Below are 21,013 nucleotides of genomic sequence, written 5' to 3' on the forward strand. Positions count from 1 at the left end.
ATAAGGCCACCTTGGGCATCTGCTTTCTTCTCATAGCAAATTTGGCTTGTATAATAAAGATTCTTCAGTATTTCCCCTTTATTTTATATCTATAATCTTGTAAATGGCAAAATCCACCCACAAAATCCAACTTCCATCTACAAAATCCACAAACTCTTTTTCTTAAGACTTTACAAAATACGTAATAAAATGATCTCCCACTAGGAGCTTCCATTTTAAGAGAGACAAAAATGCATGGGGTTTTATTTTCAAAAGCAGCCTCTAAATAAAGAAAAAGATTGGATCAATGTTCATTAAAAGACAAAAATATATTAAAACACCTTCTAAATGCCATAAAAGTAAAAATAAGTGATGAACCTTCCAAGTATTCAAATAACTAAGCATTCAGAAAAACTGAGTAAGGTTTTGAAGGATAAAATCTGAGATAGTTTGAATGGATGGATGATATGGAAGAACATTCCAAGCAGGGTACCATAAATAATATTTTTTTAGAATGAATAATTAAGCTGATTGAGTAAACTAAGAAGAAAGGGCATTGATTCAAAGGTGAAGGAATTTTTATGCAATCAGTTTGTACTACGTGGAAAGACAGTATGGATGTGAAGATGGATAGATAGATAGATAAATAAATAGATACAGATAGATAGATGGATAATAGATGACAGATAATGTTCATATCTACTGTAAGATCTGAGCCCTATTACCAAGGACTTTTACTATAGTAGGAGATGTAAGTCAAACTAAGCAAACAAAACAATGAGCAATATAATGTGAGAAATATAAATATTTACCAAAATATTTACAGGAGACAGGGATTCTTTCTGTCTGGAATATTTATGGAAGACTTCCATGGATGAAGTTGATGTCATTGAGACTTGGCCTTACAAAATAAAAATTTAATGACTGTTTAAATTAGAAATAATGTTTTTAAAAAAACTTTTTAACAGTACAGAATATTACAAAGGTTATGTATCCCTTTTTTATGACTTACCCATGTATATAATTCCCATCGATAGACATAACTACTATTAATTTTAATATATGTAACATTGATGTTTTCTATTTATAGTTTCCCTTACATAAGGAATTGTTCAAATTTTCTTTGGCCATTTGGACACACACACACACACACACACACAAACCCCTCATTTCTTTTAATGACTCAACAATATTTTATTATATGGATGTGTATCATGTATTATTTAACCAGTCTCCTATTGTTGGCAAAAATCAGTGATTTCTAAGTTTTCATTACAAAAACAATTCTCCAAAAAAATCTTTACAATAAACATACGGAAGATTATTCTTAATACTAGAAGTGCAGGATCCAATTTTGTGCATTTTAAATTTTGGAGATTGCTAAATTGTCTTCTAAAAATGGTATATGAGAATTTCTAATTCTGAAAACTCTAATCAATACTGGGACTCAACAATCTTTCAAATCTTTGCTAGTTCAGTATTTTATAAAGTTATTTATTTGTTTGTTTATTTATTTATGGCTGCGTTAGGTCTTCATCGCTGCTCACAGGCTTCCTCTAGTTGTGGCGAGTGGGGACTGCTCTTCATTGCGGTGCATGGGCTTCTCATTGCGGTGGCTTCCATTGTTGTGGAGCACGGGCTCTAGGCATGCGGGCTTCAGAGTTGTGGCTTGCAGGCTCTAGAGCGCAGGCTTCAGTAGTTGTGGCACATGGGCTTAGTTGCTCCGCGGCATGTGGGATCTTCCCAGACCAGGGATTGAACCCGTGTCCTCTGCATTGGCAGGCGGATTCTTAACCACTGTGCCACCAGGGAAGCCCTAGTTCAGTATTTTAAATGGCATATTATTGTTGTTTTAATTAAAATTTTGGTCATTATAAGTCAGGCTGTTCATTTATTTATTTCTAATATATATTTGCTATTTGTGTGTGTATAGTATAGTATATATCATTAGACTATTTTCTTTTAGATTGTTTCTTGTTAATTTATCTATCCTTTTTATATATTATGGAAATTCTTTTAGTGATCATATTAAACATAACACATCAATTATTTCTTCCAGCACTTTTCTGGCTCTACTCCTTATATCTAAATATAGATTGGATTTTGTTTTTTGTTTTCTTGAAGTATAATTAACACATTATTATTAGTTTCAAGTGTACAGCATAATGATTCAATATTTGTATACACTTCAAAATGATCACCACAATAAGTCTAGTTACCATCTGTCACCATATACAGTTACAAATTTTTTTCTTTATGATGACAACTATTTTTTTACTTTCTTAGCAACTTTCAAATTTGCAACATAATATTACTGGCCCTAGTCACCATGCTGTCCATTACACACTTATTTCTTTTATATCTAGAAATTTGTACCTCTTTTCCCATTTTGCCCAACCCTCAAATCCCTCCCCTCTTTTAGCCACCAGTCTATTCCATATATCTGTGAGTCTGGTTTTGTTTTCTTTTTTTCATTTGTTTTGTTTTTTAGATTTCACATGTGAGTGAAATCCTATGGTATTTGTCTTTCTCTGACTTATTTCACTTAGCATAATACCCTCAAGGTCCATTCATGTTGTCATAAATGGCAAATTTTTATTCTTTTTTATGGCTGAGTAGTACTCCTTATATATATACCACATCTTCTTTATCCATTCATCCATACATGGACACTTAGGTTACTTCTGTATCTTGGCTATTGTAAAAAGCTGCAATGAACATAGGGATACATATATCTTTTCAAATTAGTGTTTTCATATTTTCTTGTATAAATACCCAGAAGTGGAATTGCTGACGTTCTATTTTTAATTTTTTGAGGACCCTCCATACTGTTTTGCATTGTGTCTGTACCAAATGTTTCTATCACCAGTGCACAAGGTTTCCCTTGTCTCTACATCCTCACCAACATTTGTTATTTCTTGTCCTTTTGATAATAGCCATTCTGACAGGTGTGAGATGATATATCATTGTGGTTTTGACTTGCATTTCACTGGTGATTAGTAATATCGAGCATCTTTTCATGTGCCTGTTGGCCATCTGTATGTCTTCTTTGTAAAAAATGTGTATTCAGACCCTCTGCCATTTTTTAATTGGATTGTTTGTTTTGCTGTTGTTGAGCTGTATGAGTTCTTTATATATTTTGGATATTTACTCCTTATCAGATATATGACTTGAAAATATCTTCTCCCATTCAGTAGGTTGACTTTTTATTTTATTGATGGTTTCCTTCCTTTTTAGTTTAATTTAGTCCCATTTGTTTATTTTTGCTTTTGTCGCCATTGCTTTTGGAGTTAGATCCAAAAAGCTATTGCCAAGAGCAATGTCCAGGAGCTCACTGCCTAACGTTTCTTCCAGGAGTTTTATGGTTTCTGATCTTACATTAATAGACTGATTTTGTTTTAAGGAATGAGACAGGAAATCTAGACACTTGTGGGGGTTTTTTCTCAGAAAAATTAACTTTTAATAATCGGAATTCAGTCTTTAATTATACTTATATAAAATAACATGGAGAAAATTTACCTTCAATAGACTCATGCATTTACCTCAAAGAGAATATCATTCAGTGAACTTCTAACAAGTGTATTTCAGGATGAAAGAGAGTAACCTTAGAAGGAAGATCTGAGATGGAGGAAAGAATAGTGAACACTGAATCAATTTGTTCAATGAATGGATAAATATTTAAAGCCTTTACAAAGCAATTTTTTAAAATTATGGCTAAGTTGCAAGGTTTTTAAAAAGCAGGAGTAAAAGTGTTGTACAAAAATAATTTGAAGACCCCATCTATCTGTAAGAGTGGTTAGACAGAGCTAGGAAACCTCCCAGGAAACCTTGCTTTTCCAACTGTGCAGGCTTAAGCTTCTCTGGCTGATGTGACAAGGACTCTACAGGTTGCAACCAAAAGCTCTCTTGATTGGTGAGTGTACTTCCCAAACACTCTCACTTCATGTCTCTTTTTGTATCAATTAGGCACTCATTATTTTTTTTAAGCTATCAAGTTTGTCAACATTATTTTACAATTTACTGATTTGAAAGGCCACCTATACAAAATTCCCATGTGTCATCTCATCCATTTCAGGACTGTGCATTCTGTTTCCTTTGTGGTAGATAAAATATTAGCAAGCAAAGACTGATGGCAAAGACATCACAGGTGAATAAAATGACTGGAATAAGCAAAATTCCCAACACTGAAGGCATAGGGTTCCGTGGTCAGGCTTGGCTGGAGACTTTGTTATTTGTAGGGAGAATTTAGAAGGTCGGCTTGACAGTAGATTTTGGAAGACTTTAAATACTAGGCTGAGGAGTTTAGGGTTTTGATTTGGAAACAATGAGAGCCATTGAAGATTTGGAGTAAAATAGAGAAGCAGTGTGACAGAATGGACAAAGCGTGGCATTTGTAGTCAGAAGATATGGCTTCCAGGTCCTAGGTCTGCCACTTACAAGTTATGTGACCTTGGGCAAGTCACTATGTTCCCTAAGCTTTCACTTTTACGTAAGTTAGGCTGATAAACATAGAAAATAATTAACCTCTAGAATTTCATAGGAATTAAATGAAATCATGTATGTGAAAGTACTGTGTTAAACGTAAAGCACAATAAAAAATAGAAAGTTATCCAAGATGGACCATCCACAGCCATGCTTGGGGAAGACAAATCTGGCAGTTGTATATGTATATTTAAGGACAAGGAAAGAGGTTCGTGATAATCAAAGAAGCAGATTGCATGACAGTACACCTAGTATGATTCTGTTTTTCTTTAAATACATGGAATTTTTTTTACATTTATATGTGCATGAAAAATGTCTGGAATGTTAAACACCAAAAGAAAGTTAACGGTGCTTATCTCAGAGATAGGTTATGGATGATTCTTGTGTTTTTGCTCATCTTTATTTTCTAATTACTTTTTACAATCAATATGTAATATGGTGTGATAAAGACAAAATGATAAATTCAGTGAGTCCAGATGCAAATCTATCATTACCCTCTTTATAATTTTCCTATTTCCCCCTTTCTGTGAACATCATCCTCATTTTCTGTAGCAATCAAGGTCTGCTCAGGAAAGAGAAACCACACCAGTTATTTTATTTTATTTATTTATTTGTTTATTTTTTTTTGCGGTACGCGGGCCTCTCACTGTTGTGGCCTCTCCCGTTGTGGAGCACAGGCTGCGGACGCGCAGGCTCAGCGGCCATGGCTCACGGGCCCAGACGCTCCACGGCATGTGGGATCTACCCAGACCGGGGCACGAACCCGTGTCCCCTGCATCGGCAGGCGGACTCTCAACCACTGCACCACCAGGGAAGCCCCACACCAGTTATTTTAATAGAAAGCATTTAATATAAATAATTACTACCTGATTGTAAATTTGTTAACTAGGTAACTGAAAGGATGAAAGGGAACTCGAAGATATCATAGAGGTGGCAACTGCAGGAAAGAGCTAATACCCTTAGGACTGAGGCAACAAAGAGAAACGGCTTGAATTATTAAAACTTAGAAACTTAGAGGGGAGCACCTGTGATGCTGGGACCCAGACAGCCAAGGAGGGGGCACCTGTCAGCTGGTGCAGGTGTCTGTAGGAGGAGGCATGAGATGAAGCTGGCTTTTGTGGCAGAAAAATGTCATATTTGAATCATCTGCTCCTAAGGGAGAAGGATCTACTGCTTATAAGGTGAAGAATCCTTGCTGCAGAGAAGCTCATGTAATCAGCAAGCAAACAGCAAGCAAATAGGAAGGAGCCCCTTCCCTTTTCCTTTCAGTTCTCTAATCACCCTCTGGCGCCCCCTATTGGCAGATCCCAATATAGAATCAGCTAGTAAAGCAGGAATGTAGAGGGCAGAGTCCCAGCCCCACTGTCATAAAGCCAAATATAGAAGGGTAGGTTTAGAGCTGAGAGACAATAACTTAATAATGAGAACATTTTTCTGGTTCTTGTTGGAACCAAAATCTTGGATTATTCTTGTCAACCAGTCAGTCATCCAGTCATTGCTTCAAAAATAAGATGCAGTCTTTGACTTCAGGGAACTTGTAGTATAGTAGGAGAGATATAAAAAAGAAAAGTCTATTACAATACACTGTGACAAATGAGTCCATAAAGAAAAGACTAAGCACATAGAAGGATATTGTAACCCTATTTGAGAGAGAAGCAAGGGAAAGACTTTCTATTGGATTTTGACCAGAATGTAAAATGGGAATAGAAATCTCAGAAGGTGAATCTGCAATGGTCAGCACAGGCCAGTTCTATGGTGAATCACGGAAGAGTTTTAAATGCAATTAAGTCCTAACATTTTTGAAGGGTATTTGAATCTCTTTCCTCAACACCAGAACAGCTATCCACTCAGGAAAGCTGGATGATTCAACCTTCCCAAAGCATTTTTTAAGTTACCTATGTTTCCATTTCCTCTACCATCGACCTAGTTCAGGATCCACATTTATTCTCATGTGGACTGTTGAGATGACCTTTTCATTGTGTGACTGCTGTCACTCCCTGTTCAATGCAGCCTTTACACAACTGCTGGATTTGTCTTCCTAAATACAGGCTTTGGACATCGTTTCTTTTTTTTAATTGAAGTATAGTTGATTAATGATTTTATGTTAGTTTCCAGTGTACAGCAAAGGAATTCAGTTACATATATATATATATATATATATATATATATATATATATATATATATATTAGTGTGTTTCTGTTTATCCCAAACTCCTAATTTATCCCTCCCCCAACCTTTCCTCTTTGGTAACCATTAGTTTGTTTTCTGTGTCAGTGAGTCTGTTTCTGTTTGTAAATAAATTCATTTGTGTCATGTTTTAGATTCCACATATAAGTGATGTCACAGAGTATTTGTCTTTCTTTCTGACTTACTTCGCTTGGTATGATAATCTCTAGGTCCATCCATGTTGCTGCAAATAGCATCATTTCATTCTTGTTTATGGCTAAGTAATATTCCATTGCATATATGTACCACATCTTCTTTAACCATTCATCTGTCAATGGACATTTAGGTTGCTTCCCTGTCTTGGCTATTGTAAATAGGGCTGCAGTGAACATTGGAGTGCATGTATCTTTTCGAATTAGAGTTTTCATCTTTTCCAGATATATGCCCAGGAGTGGGATTGCTGGATCCTATGTTAGCTCTATTTTTAGTTTTTTAAGGAACCTCCATACTGTCCTCCATAGTGGCTGTACCAATTTACATTCCCACCAACAGTGTAGGAGGGTTCCCTTTTCTCCACACCCTCTTACAGCTTTAGACATCATTTCTATGATAACTTCCTTTGTATTGTGTATTACATTTGACCCAGTGATTTTCATGTGCATTACTTGACTTAATTCTTACCAAAATTCTAGACATTATACACTATAAGATCATTGACTCCAGTTTATGAAGTGAAATGAACACTAGAGGACACAGGTGAGTTTGCCCAAGGTCATTTAATGATGTGTCAAGGCCAAGGCTTACAATCCATGTCCTCTGACTACAGGTATTTCTGGCTATTTATTTAAATTAAGAGTATTCTTAATATTCTTCATAAGGTAAGGTTGGCAGTTTCATAATGTTAAATTGTTATGGGAAATACACTGAATTATAGGATTTTGTTTTAATTACTTTTGAAGATAAGCACTGAGAACTTCTGGCATTCCAAGAGAGTAGGGAGTTCTTTAAAAGGTTATACCACATGAAAACAACAGAAGTATGAATGCCCTTTAAAATATATAGTTCCTAGTTTAATAATTATTTTTGTTTTCTTCTTAAATGTTAAGCAACATTAAATTAACTCTAGTTGGAAAAGTGCATTATTGAAGTATCTCCCCAATGAACTTAAGTCTAGAAGGACTAATCATTTGACTCTTCAGAGAGAACTGAAAATGTGATTTCCCTAAACATAGACTGTTCAGGAGGAAGCACTTCCAGTTAAACACAGTTGAAGCCTACATCTTAAATACATTAGGAGTAATTGTCATCTACTCAACATCTTCTGTTCAAAGTTCATTTAGACATAAAAATGTTCTTTTGTTGTTGTTGTTGTTAATACCACAAATGGACTGTTTACCTCACTGTAATATTAATTAAATATTCAGTCGTGATAAGAAGTACTTAACCCAGCTGCATCCTTTAACTGTTTTGGTGGATAAACTTGGGGCTAACATAATACTTAATCTCTTACATAGTATAGATTTTTAAAATTCACACTCTCAGGCAGTTTTTTAAAGAATTGTCAGTTGTGTGTGTGTATGTGTGTTTTTATGTTTTTTTTTCTTTTTCTTTTTTTAATAGAATGTCAGTTTTATGACAACCATGGCTACACCTCAATGTGGGAATTCATGAGAATTTAATAAAGTTCATTGACTTGTCATAGAAAGTTTGAAGCCAGACAAAATAGAAAGTTTTATTTACCCATAGAAGTTCATATGTTTGCCTGCTATATTATGTTCCCAGCAAACACCTTTTAAAAAACTGACTGAGAGGAATACTTGGCTGTGAGCCCTGTGGTCCTCATTAGAGTGGATCCCTCCCAGTGACACATCTGGTACCTGGTATCTGCAGCAAGTACAAAGGCCAAACCCTGCAAACCTACACTGAGTGCAGAGTCTGGCCCAGGCATGGTAGCAAGGAATAATGTGGTGGGTTGACTAACCATAATTGCAAGTCACAGGGAGTATCTGTGAAGCCTCCATAGCCTCCAGCAGGTAGACTGTCATTGCTCATACCTGGGTCATAGTGACTTATCAACTTGAGGATCATCAAATTCCCAAAGCCAAAGATTTTAAATAGCCTGACTTTTCGTGAAAGGTACTGTCATTTACTTTGTCTTAATAACCCTTTCCGTTTCGATGGTTAATCTGATATGGCAGCATGTGAATATGCCAGCATCTGAAGAGTGTGTTAATTAAATACTCCTAACAGCCTGGAAAGCACCGATTTATTCATCAGTCTCTTCTCCACTAGAGATGAAGCTGAAAGAGGAAAGGGTCATCCCTTGGGTACATTCTTCCCCAACCTAGAATACTTACCCTTGTAGAAAAGAAGAGTTGATAGAGACGAGGCAAAGATGCAGAAAAGCCATGGAATTATATGCCTTTTGGCCATTCACTCAAAAAAAATTTTTGACTGGAATTTTGGTGTTAGTAGATGCCAACTAATATATATAGAATAGATAAGCAACAAGGTCCTACTGTATGACACAGGGAACTCTATTCAATACCCTCAGATAAACCATAATAGAAATGAATATACAAAAGAATGTATCTACATGTATAACTGAATCACTTTGCTGTACACCAGAAACTAATACAGCATTGTAAATCAACTCTACTTCCATTAAAAGAAAAACTATTAAACCTACTGGGCTCAGATGTTGGGAACACAGAAAGAGACCAACCAGGATTCCTCAGGAACTTCCAGTTCTGGTCAGGTCTCCATCATGATTTTACACCCAGATGAGCAAATGTCTGTTCCAAATGAAATATTAGCTATCTGGGGTCATTCCAGCAACTGACAATTCCATTTCTCTTACTTAGATGTTTAATGCTCTATATGTTAAGTGCCAAAAGAGTTTGCATGGGACTTGTGGGGGAGGTTTGCAGGGAGGAAGGGGAGGAGTGAAGTATAGTTGATTTACACCATTGTGTTAGTGTCAAGTATACAGCAAAGTGATTCAGTTACTTTCTCTGTGTGACTTACTTCATGGGCCCTAGTTTTAACATCAATAAAATCTAAAGAGGGGCCTAAACAATCACTTTCTCAGGTAGTTGAAAGAATTTTTTGAGCATACTCTGCATTTTACTAGGTTTTGGAGAAGCCATAGGAAATACATTTGACTTTTACCCTTTAAAGAGCTCTAAAGCAATTTCCTGTTATTAGACTTAACATGTTCATTTCATTAATGGGACTGTTGAAAAATTGAGTTTGTAAAAATTTCTTCTAAAAAGCAATTTCTTACTCTGTCTACAAACCTTCTTTTGAAGTGTGCCGTGTCACTGATTGTTTTGCTGGTTTCCTTCCAGACGTCCTGCTGGCCTTGAAGAGGAATCCCTTTTGTTTGTCTGGTCAGAAGGAGCTCTTGAATTTATTGACAATGCAGATACTTTGAGGCCTTTCACGCTCTATGAATATCGGGTCAGAGCCCATAACTCCAGGGGCACTGTGGAGAGTCTGTGGTCATCAGCACGGACTCTAGAAGCCCCACCTCAAGATTTGCCAGCGCCCTGGGCTCAGGCCACTGGTGCTCATTCAGTTCTACTGAATTGGACGAAGCCAGAATCGCCCAATGGCATTATCTCCCAGTACCGTGTGGTCTACCAAGAGAGAACCGATGGCCCGACGTTGAACTTCTCTGTTGTGCACGCTTTCACCGTGACGGTAAGAACTTCAGAAAAAAAGTATAACAGATACTTAGATTATCTGGTTAATATGTTAACATTAATTTTCTTATCTGCCTTGTCATTTTTCTTCACTTGGGGCTTAAACATATATATGAAAATGGTTAAGTGCAAAAAATGCAATGTAGCCACGAACCAAGTATAAGAGATATCGGAGACCAGTTTTCATACCACGGTTAATTTGTGTTACCTCCAGTAAATACGTGAATCTCTCTTTGCATGATTTCCAAATCCATTAAATGGGAATATTAAATGTGTCCCTCTACACCTCATGGGGATGAGGCTCAGATAAAATTAGACATGTCACATATGTCGATGTGATACTATTGGCTCTTTGAGGAAAAAGAAAATTAAATTTCTGGGTAGACCTGTCTAGATACATAGAGTTATACATATACATCACATGCACTATAACTTAGTGGTGATTTTTCAGGGTTGGCCTCCTCTGGCCCATAACACAACTTAATTCAGTTTACCTTGTATCTCCTGAGAGCTTTCTTTAGCCCTGGCATAGCCTGACATTCTATGGGAGATACAAAAATAGGATGATCCTTATGTTGGGGGAGATTTCTCTGTTATAATACTGCAGAGATGAGAACTGAACATAAAAAAGTAAGAGTAGTAGTGGGTTACAGCCCATAATATCCACCACACTGGGATTCAGGTCCCAAACCCTACCACCTCACAACTGCAAACCACAATACAAGTGAGAATATCATACACCAAAAGTGTTAGGCAAGAGATGCTCTGGAAAGTGTGTAAATGTGATTCAATTTGTGTAAAACATTCTGGAATATTGTAAATATAGAGAGGAGACATATTGGGACAAGGGAATACTCTGCAACTTACTCATAAAGCAACCTGTAGGGAGAGGGGGCACTTTTACTTTTTCCTTCATATGATTCTTTAGTTTTGACTTTTTCCAATGACGGTTCATTCCATTATTTTATTTTAAAATATTTTTTAAAAATCTTAGTGAAGATCTGTGAAACACAGAATTAACCGAGTTATGTCTGAGAGATATTACTTGGCTGCCCTGACTCTCCCCAGCATTGATAAAAATGACTGGCAGATAGCAAATATTAACAGAAAAAGAAAAGAGAAGAAAAGAAAAAATGCTCTGGGAGATCAGCAGGAAACCCTCAGATTTCCTTCACAGAGATGAAACATTGTGGTCTTGGGAGGCAAATACATAGGGTTTTCAAAACGTGCCAAGACCTTGCTAAGTGTGAAACCCCTCATAAGTAAGAAAGAATAGACATCGTAAAGCACCATTGTCAAAGACCAGGCCATTTTCTATGCTTCCAGTTTTGGGCAGCCCACTTTATATGAAGCTTATCTTACAGAGTATAACATCTATCAAAATGTTTAAATAAGATGAGGCAAACATATTTTCATGAAACTCCAGAAGAATCTTCGTAAATGAATAAAGTACAATATTTTCTCACCGTCCTATGTTCAAATTTATCATAGAATTAAGAAATAAGCAGTGTGTAAATTAAAGAAATCTTCATTTTTTAAAATTTAATCTTTATTTTATATTGGGAGTATAGTTGATTTACAATGTTGTGTTAGTTTCACAGGTACGGCAAAGTGATTCAGTTGTACACATACGTATATCCACTCTTGTTCAGATTCTTTTCCCATATAGGTCATTACAGAATATTGAGTAGAGTTCCCTGTGCTATACAGTAGGTCCTTGTTGATTATCTATTTTATATATAATAGTGTGTATATGTTAATCCCAAACTCCTAATTTATCCCTGCCCCCCACCTTTCCCCTTTGGTAACCATAAGTTTGATTCTGAGATCTGTGAATCTGTTTCTGTTTTGTAAGTAAGTTAATTTGTATCATTTTTTTAGATTCCACATATAACTGATATCATATGATATTTGTCTTTCTCTGTCTGACTTACTTCACTTAGTATGATAATCTCTAGGTCCATTCATGTTGCTGCAAATGGCATTACTTCATTTTTTAAGGCTGAGTAATATTCCATTATATGTATGTACCACGTCTTCTTTATCAATTCATCTGTCACTGGACATTTAGGTTCCGTGTCTTGGCTATTGTAAATAGGGCTGCAGTGAACATTGGGGTGCCTGTATCTTTTCGAATTATGGTTTTCTCTGGATAAATGCCCAGGAGTGGGACTGCTGGATCATATGGTAGTTCTAGTTTTAGTTTTTTAAGGAACCTCCATACTGTTCTCCGTAGTGCTGTACCAATTTACGTTCCCACCAACAGTGTAGGAGGGTTCCCTTTTCTCCACATCCTCTCCAGCATTTATTGGTTGTAGAATTTTTAATGATGGCCATTCTGACCAGTGTGATGTGATACCTCATTGTAGTTTTGATTTTCATTTCTCTAATAATTAGTGACGTTGAGCATCTTTTCATATGATTTTTGGCCATCTGTATGTCTTCAAAATGTCTATTTAGATCTTCTGCCCATTTTTTTTTTTTTTTTTTTTTGCGGTATGTGGGCCTCTCACTGTTGTGGCCTCTCCCGTTGCGGAGCACAGGCTCTGGACGCACAAGCTCAATGGCCATTGCTCACGGGCCCAGCCACTCCGCAGCATGTGGGATCCTTCCAGACTGGGGCACAAACCCGTGTCCCCTGCATCAGCAGGCGGACTCTCAACCTCTGCGCCACCAGGGAAGCCCCCTGCCCATTTTTTGATCGGGGTTGTTGGGTTTTTTTATTTTTATTTTTGATATAGAGCTGTGTGTATATTTTGGACATTAATCCCTTGTCGGTCACTTCACTTGCAAATATTTTCTCCCATTCTGTGGGTTGTCTTTTCATTTTGTTTATGGTTTCCTTTGCTGTGCAAAAGCTTTTAAGTTTAATTAGGTCCCATTTGTTTATTTTTGTTTTTATTTTCATTACTCTAGGAGGTGGATCCAAAAGGCTTGCTGCAATTTATATCAGAAAGAAATCTTCATTTTATTTAGAATTCAGAATTGGTACTTTATTTTTTATTTGACATATAATTATCTTTATATATCGGGGTCTTTCATATTACATCTTCTAGTGCCCTCATTGTAAGCATCAGAAGCAGTGTTCTTTGGTTGATATGTGATCCATGGGGAAATCTATTACTTCTCACTATGTCCTTGGAATTCATGTTCTTAACTTCCACCCTGAAAGAAAAATATTGAAAAATCCTTGACAAGATCTTTCTGAATGAGGCAACTTAATTTAAATATATTTTTATTGAAGGCATCAATGTTGCAATGCTTAAACCTCTGATCTTTCAAAATATGGCTTTCACAGCTTTCAGCCTAAACGTTTAATCTACCAAAAAGTTCTATGAGAACTCCCTTGTGATATATCCTCTAAGTCATCCCTTCATAGCCAGTTTCATTTTACAACCCAAGACTCAAAGTATCCAGTGAACTCTGTTCTTTATTTAATCTGCTTGGTTCTATTTTTATCACACTAAAAAAAGTTCCTGAAAAAGTGGAAGGCCTATGGCCTCAAGCGTTAAGCTTTACGTGGCCCTTTGTATATAACCCTCCCCAACATAGTTTCCATTTGCCAGCCAAGTATTGCTGTATTCTTCCATTTTTCTAAAGATTAATCCTCGCACAGCTAAAGAGAAGAGCCATAATAATCAAGAAACAATATTTCTGCATTCCGTTTTTGAATGTGTATGTGTGTTCAAATTAGCTCTCCAAAATCCGGATCTTTGGCCCTGAGGGTCCCAAGAGAGGATTTCATTAGGTTGATCAGGAAAAGTCCCATTTGAACTTGTTGTTAGCAATCGAGGACATATTCCAGAGAGCAATCGGGCCAATGTTATGTCGTTCTGGTCACTAGGCCAAGTTTCCAGAGCAGGAGGCCACTATGACTCTTTATAGACTGACATCTTTGAAAGAAATAATCAGGAAAATAAGCTATTGTCTTTGAGTTTCATCCATTCCTATATTCCCAAGAGAATGTATTCAACCGTTTTTTAAAGATACCTAAAGAAGGAGGTTCGGGAGGTTCTTAATTCCAATTCCTCACCATCAGAGAAGAATGTTCCTTTCATCCTAGCCAAATCCCTCCTCCTGTGATTTAGGTCCATCTCTTCCTGTTCAGAACAGCATGATTTCTCTATACTAGCATACTGGGCCCTCAGGGTCAAGAACAGGTTATCAACAATTCAATCCAATTTGGCAAATAGTCATTGAGTACTCTATTCAACATGTCAGTACTCAATACTGCTCTTATCTGTGTTATCAGTGTCTCCCATGCAGCTGGGCTATTGGGCAGAGACTCTGGGGGAAGATGAGTAGTCAAGTCTGAGGCACAGATTTTCACTACTAGACATTTCAGGTTTTTAAGTTTCTTTGCTTCCGAGTTTCTACTGCTCATGTGTTGATGATTCCCTTTTAAATCTCTCTGAGTGCCTTCCTGGCTATACTTACTATTTCTCCAATTCCTATACCAACTAAACATCTTCACTGTCTCTTTCCATTTCTGTGCCTGCCCTAGGAAATTTTTCCAACTTTTTATCTCATTGACCACTTTGGCTGAAATTCACCAGAGCAAAGGAATTACATTTTTCAGTTAGCGAGATACAGAATCCATTCCCACAATCCAGGATTACAATTCAATCCGCAGACTTGCAAGAGGTGTCACTAATGCCCCTCCTTTAGTCTCTTGTTTATCTTGGGATCCCATCCCTGCATGAGAAGCCACCAATAAATTGCCTGTAGTGTACTGCCATCCCTAGCTTGTCCCAAAGTCCCCCCGGAGCTGTTTACAGACAGGTGGATGTGGCTGGGAGAGCCACATAAAACAGGTGCAATGAATGCATGAGTCCTCCTGATGGTGGCAGTGGATGGAGAACTGGCAGTGGGGGCCCTCCATGGGGGTGGAGAGCATATGTGTTGGCAAGAGCTGCAGCATTAGCAACAGAGGCAGCAGGAGAGAAGAAATGGAAAGAGTGTGGCTTTTAATGTATCACCAGCTTTTCTCCCAACCTCATGAAAAGTTTCATCTCCTTTTTCGACCTACGGAGATCCTTCTAAGGGGAAGAGATATATCTAGTTCCTTAGGGTCTCTTCAGACCAATTCCCTCCACTACTGAAAACCAGCTTTAAGTAGAAGTCCTTAAACTCCCTTCCCAATTAGTTCTGCGATGAATTGTGCGGTGTCAGGAGAGAAACTGCATTTATCCTTGCTTGGCACACGAGAGTTCCATGGTGGTATTTACAGGGAACACTCCTGGCAAGGTTGGCGGTACTGTTGCCACCATTAGGATTTGTTTGCTTTTTCTCCCTGGCACCTGCCATCACACTGGCAAAAATAACTTGGGATGGAAAGGAAAAAGTGGTTTACCTGTTAGTCTGTGCTCTCAGTATATCCCTGCTTACCCCACAGGGTTATAAAACATCAAGCCCAGATCAGACACTTGCCCAGTCCCCAGAAAGATAGATGGTCCCTCACTCTGTATGTAGAATCAAACATACGGTGTTGAGGGGTAAGCAAATTATATGGGTCACTAAAAGTTGGCTTCTAATCTGGAAATAAAATCCAGAATTACAAACTCTAGTTTCTAGATTCCAGTTGCCAAACTCCCTTGCCCAGTGTCAAGGAGGAGGTATTCAAAATGTCCCCATGTGGTTGTCGCAGATCTCTTTACCATTAGGTAGGTATGTAAAAGGAAAAAATGAGATATTTTATAATTGCCATATCATGGAGAGTCTGTGAGTACATCAATGAATTTATTTTTAATCCCATTTTCATTTTGGCTTAGTATGATGTAAAACATTATTGTTCTTTACATATGATCTTGAATTAGTTGTAGCTCTTATAGTTTGATGGTTCTTGGCATTTTCCCCCAGATCCACTGATAAGTCAAAAGAAATGCTTTAGGAAATCTAGCTATCTAAAACAACTCCTTTGGTAACTGTTGTTCTAAAATCAAGAAAAAATAGTAATAAAAACAATAACTCTACTTTCTGTATCAATTCTGTTAGCTGGGATTTTCAGTTTAGAATATGAGTACCTGCATCATTCATTCTTTTATATAAAAGATACAAAATATGGGTGAGTAGATGTGACACAAAACAATGAATACTTGTTGGAACATCCCATTTTTTATTGTAATGTTGTATTTTATTTGACCTCAACTTTTCATTTATCAGCCTTACCTTATCTTTATCCTTTTTTTCTAATAATGCTCTACCAAGCACAAATATATAGGGATCTGCTTTTTGCTCGGTTTTATTGGGGATGAAATACCATGTAAGTCTTCTTGAACTTTGTATAACTACTTCCTTGAAAGGGCTTTATTTTTCTCCAACCACTTCATTCCAGCAAGCTTCATCAGGACTCACTTCCTTGCTCATCAGTAATCTCTAGAGCAGGTCCCATGGTTTTCCAGTCACTTTCAGTGACAAGGACCAGCCCAGTTTTGGTAAACGGGACTCATTTCAGGTGTTAAAAAAAATCCAGTCTAAAGCCTGACTTGTGTTAAGGGATCTACAGTGGGGAAGAGAGGGCATGTCCATTTGTCTTCCTTTTCGTCAGTTCCCTCCTCTTCTCTTGTTGACTTCCCCAGGATCATGGAAGAAAAGATAAAATTAAACAAAAAGTAGCTGAGTCTAACTCCTTAATATTATTCTAATGCATCTCCTGTTGCCTTCTTATTTGTAGGTGTCTCATGGGATTTTTGTGTGTGTGGGTTACACAGAGGTCTCCCGTGGGAGATTCCATGCTTCACAGTTCCTGATGCAGGCGACACACGCTTTGGCAAATTTCTTGCACCCCTATCCATTACTGCCTCAAAGATCCACCCACAACCTTCTACTTCTGTGTTCCCGTTCCCGAGCAGCCAGCCAATATCAGGTCCTATCATGTTGACAAAACTCCTTGCTTTCTTGGCATCCACTAGGCTTGCAGAAAACTTGTTCTATCAAAAGAGGAAAGTACAACTAGTCCAGCACTATCTTCTCTACTTGCCTTACCACTGGGTAAGACGCAGCCAGCCTCAGAACTTCAGAATTTGTTGAATGAGCAGCAGGTATCAGCTTCTGCATTAGGCCATGATCCCCAAATCCTGAGATCACATAAGAATCTCGGAAGACCCTTCTTCACCCTAGTGGCTGCATCAGAATTACCCTATAAGTCTTGTCATCTCCATAGCAAGCCTCTTGAAAAGAGTGGAATGTCCATCTCACCTTTCTTACAGACACCCTCAATTTCTTCATGCTGTTCTCTAGGATATCCTTCATATGCTTTGAGAGAGGAGTATGGAGTATCCCCATCCTCCCTCAAGTGGTAAGGAGATAACCTGGAGAAATTTCTCTACTGAATTCCCCTCTTGAACTTGCTTTTCATGAATCTTCTTATATAGGAAGGGTCTTCTCTTACATAAGTTGTCTTTTACAGATCTTCAGAGGAAGACGGGCTTGAAGGTGTAAGGCTGATTCTTTGTGTAAGTCCTGCAGACGTATGTCTAACAGTGCCAGTGGAGTTACTTATCACCTATTTTTCTAAGCTCTACTCATCATTCTCCAGTACATCCTGTTACATAGCTGAATGGCTCCATCATCTTTCTAGCTGCTCAAGCCAGCTTACCTTACTTCTATATCAAATCCTTCACTAAGTCCCGTTGAATCTAATTCTAAAGTATATGTTGAATCCTTTTGCTTGAAGGCCCATCCACCCACTTCACCTTTACCAAAGAGCCGTCTATCAGATTACGGGAGAAGTGGGTGGGAAGACTGTTAGCCCTTTGACACAGGCATGTTGTTATTTTCTGGCCTTTAACTGAATTATAAGGTAACCCTTGTTAGACACCCAAGAATCCCACAGAGCCTTGTTAAAAAATATATGAAAGTAAAAGGAACTAGTCCACACTGTAACAGGCCCAGGCCGTAAATTCAGAATATGTGCCATTTAGCAGAGACAGCAAGCTGTAAGTGGCAGTGAAGGGCAGAAGTTAATTGAACTACTGGGCTCTTGTCACCAGTGGAAAGTAGCCACTACCTGAGGCAAGATGGCTGCCCCCGAGTCCCCGGTTGCAGCCAAGAGATCCCATCCTGAGCTCCGCAAGGGCTTCTGGGTGAGGGGGAAATCATACACAGACGACCAATTCTTTTATGGTTCACAGCCGATCAAAGTGAAATTCAGCAGCTGTTCAGGACAAGTGACCACTGTAACGGCTGTAATATAACCTACTAAATAGAGAGGGAATTGCATTAGAGCAAGAGGTTAGCCGTGATTATCGGCAGGTGAGTGCTTTATTGAAGTTGAAAGACCATTAACATTGATAGAGTAATTATTTCAACTTGAAAGTAATTACCTTGATGGGAGATAACTTCTCCAGTGTTCCCAGATTTGATTGGGCCAAACAATGGTGAGCTCCTGAAGCCTAGAAAAATATTACAACAATACTGTGATTTTTAAATTACTGAAACCACTGTTGGAGTATTTTAATTATGCCAAACAGTGAAAAGATTTTTGTCTTATACCAGCCAGTGACCTCTCATGTAGAGAGAGACATTTGCTTTTTAATCCAAATGCAATGACCCACACCCACCACCTGTGAATACCTATGTGATGGGTTTGCAAATGAATCTTTTTATCTCGTTAGAATGTTTAAGGTGAAACACCTTGTTAGTGCTGTAGCTGGATGTTACTAAGTTCCAATGGCTGGCCTTAGGGATCATATCTATGAACTGGGACGCCCTAAAATAGTATTTTCTCTTTGTCACAGAGGGTTTAAATTTGTATATATTAAATATCTTGATAATGCCATCCTCAAAATTGAAAATTCTGGATGCCCTATATTGTGGATCCCAAATCTCAGATTTTAGTCCTATAACTCATTTGTCAAAACAGCTTTCTTGATGTGATGCAAGTCCACTAAAAACATACCATGGTCAGGGTATTTTCTGTTCATCCATACTGAACATCAGTTAAACAAAATGAAATTTGAAAACCTGAGCTTCTCTGAAAACTAATGCATGTACGAAAATTGTGAGTCATTTGCAATTGAGGACCAAGACACACAAAATCTAATGTGGTTGATCAAGACCAAGAAATACTGTGGGACTCTTCCAGTCATCAGTTGTTCACCTTAAATCTCCTCTGATACTCTGTCATGCCCAGAAGCTACAACAGAGACAAAGAAAGAAGAAACAGTCTCTTCCCTCTGGGACCCATGGTGGTCTTGGAGCACATGAGGAAAGAGACGAATTACAATATCATAAGCAATTCTTTGGTCATGAGTGGGCATTGACTGTACTTATAAATTCTCCAAAGAACGTGGGGGAGCCCTTACTCATACCCCTGCTTCCAAACCCAGCACTCGCCCTACAGAACCACAAAGCATTGACTGAACAAACACAGCATTATGAGTCTTAGTTCTGCTGTCAGAAGAGATGGATGTGGCATCACCTGCAAGTTCCTGGATGGTTCCTTAGACCTTTCTATCATCTTGGCAGGATTTGATCAGATGATCAGCCAATGAAGGACTGTCTTTATGGCAGTACTTCCCGGGATTTGTTTCCTAATGAAAATCTTAGACTCTCCTAAGGGCAAAACAGGTTTCCACCTGTTGTCTGAGAGCCACTAAGGACTGCTTTACCAAGGAAGCCATAAATTCAGAATGTATGCCGTGGGTTGCCACCGTCTCCCCATCTCTGCTCTGAATTCCTCTCCATAGACAAGGTCACTGGGTCTGTCTTTCAGAGGGAATCAGAGTACAGAAATCCCTGCCTGCCAAGGCAAAAGAGATTTGCCAACTGAAAAGTGAAATGACTGGTTTGAATTTAGTCAAAGAGTAAGGGTTTGAGATGAAAGCATTGGGGAAAGGAATAAGAGTTGATGGTTTGAACTGTAAATCTCGCCATCAAGCCAAACAAAAAGTGAAGCACTCTGACCCACGTGACGTCACATCAGAGTTCTCACCACAGCAGGTTTGCTGTGTGTCATATACGGTTGGGCTAAAGATCATCTTAAGGAGCCCCTCAGGTACTCTGAATTTAAAATAAGTGTAATAGGGCTTCCCTGGTGGCGCAGTGGTTGAGAGTCCGCCTGCCGATGCAGGGGACGCGGGTTCGCGCCCCGGTCCGGGAGGATCCCACATGCCACGGAGTCGCTGGGCCCGTGAGCCACGGCCACTGAGCCTGCGCGTCCGGAGCCTGTGCTCTACAACAGGAGAGGCCACAATAGTGAGAGGCCCGCGTACTGCAAAAAAATAATAAAATAAGTGTAATAATTCATTTTTAAACATTTCCTATGATACTTGGATTATTAAATGTTCACATTACAAAATCAGAGAGTTTTCATCCATTCCAAAAGGTGCATTGTCTACTTCTGAAAGATAATGACCATGTCTAGCTAGTAAAATTACGGTATATTTTTAACGCATGTAAATGTTACTTTTTGACAAGACACAAGTAATGAATTTTCTCATATAAGTTCCTATTGGGTGATTATGATACAGGGTTTTATTTTTGCTAAAGCAATTACTAGTGTCATGGCTGGATACCTGTGCCCATTAGTGGTTGGTTCTGTGTTTTTTTTTAGGATGGTTATTGATCTCTTGCTGAGCTGACATTCAGGTTTTATGCCAGATAGCTTGATTAATGGGTTGGTTTCAATAAGTGGACTGAATGGGGATAGAAAGCAGGGGCAGCCTTCTCTGCCAAC

General features: G+C 38.2%; 1 protein-coding gene across 1 annotated transcript in view; it reads left to right on the top strand.

Annotated features, from left to right (window-relative positions):
• USH2A (usherin) overlaps positions 1 to 21,013 on the top strand; it is a 791,707-nt gene that overhangs the window by 649,815 nt on the left and 120,879 nt on the right. Inside the window, exon 60 of the mRNA XM_065876328.1 lies at positions 9,979 to 10,333. Within this exon, the coding sequence (XP_065732400.1) occupies positions 9,979 to 10,333 (355 nt within the window). The remainder of the gene's footprint in view (positions 1 to 9,978; positions 10,334 to 21,013) is intronic.

This window comes from Phocoena phocoena, chromosome 1 (genome assembly GCF_963924675.1).
Source record: "Phocoena phocoena chromosome 1, mPhoPho1.1, whole genome shotgun sequence".
Lineage (NCBI taxonomy): Eukaryota > Metazoa > Chordata > Mammalia > Artiodactyla > Phocoenidae > Phocoena > Phocoena phocoena.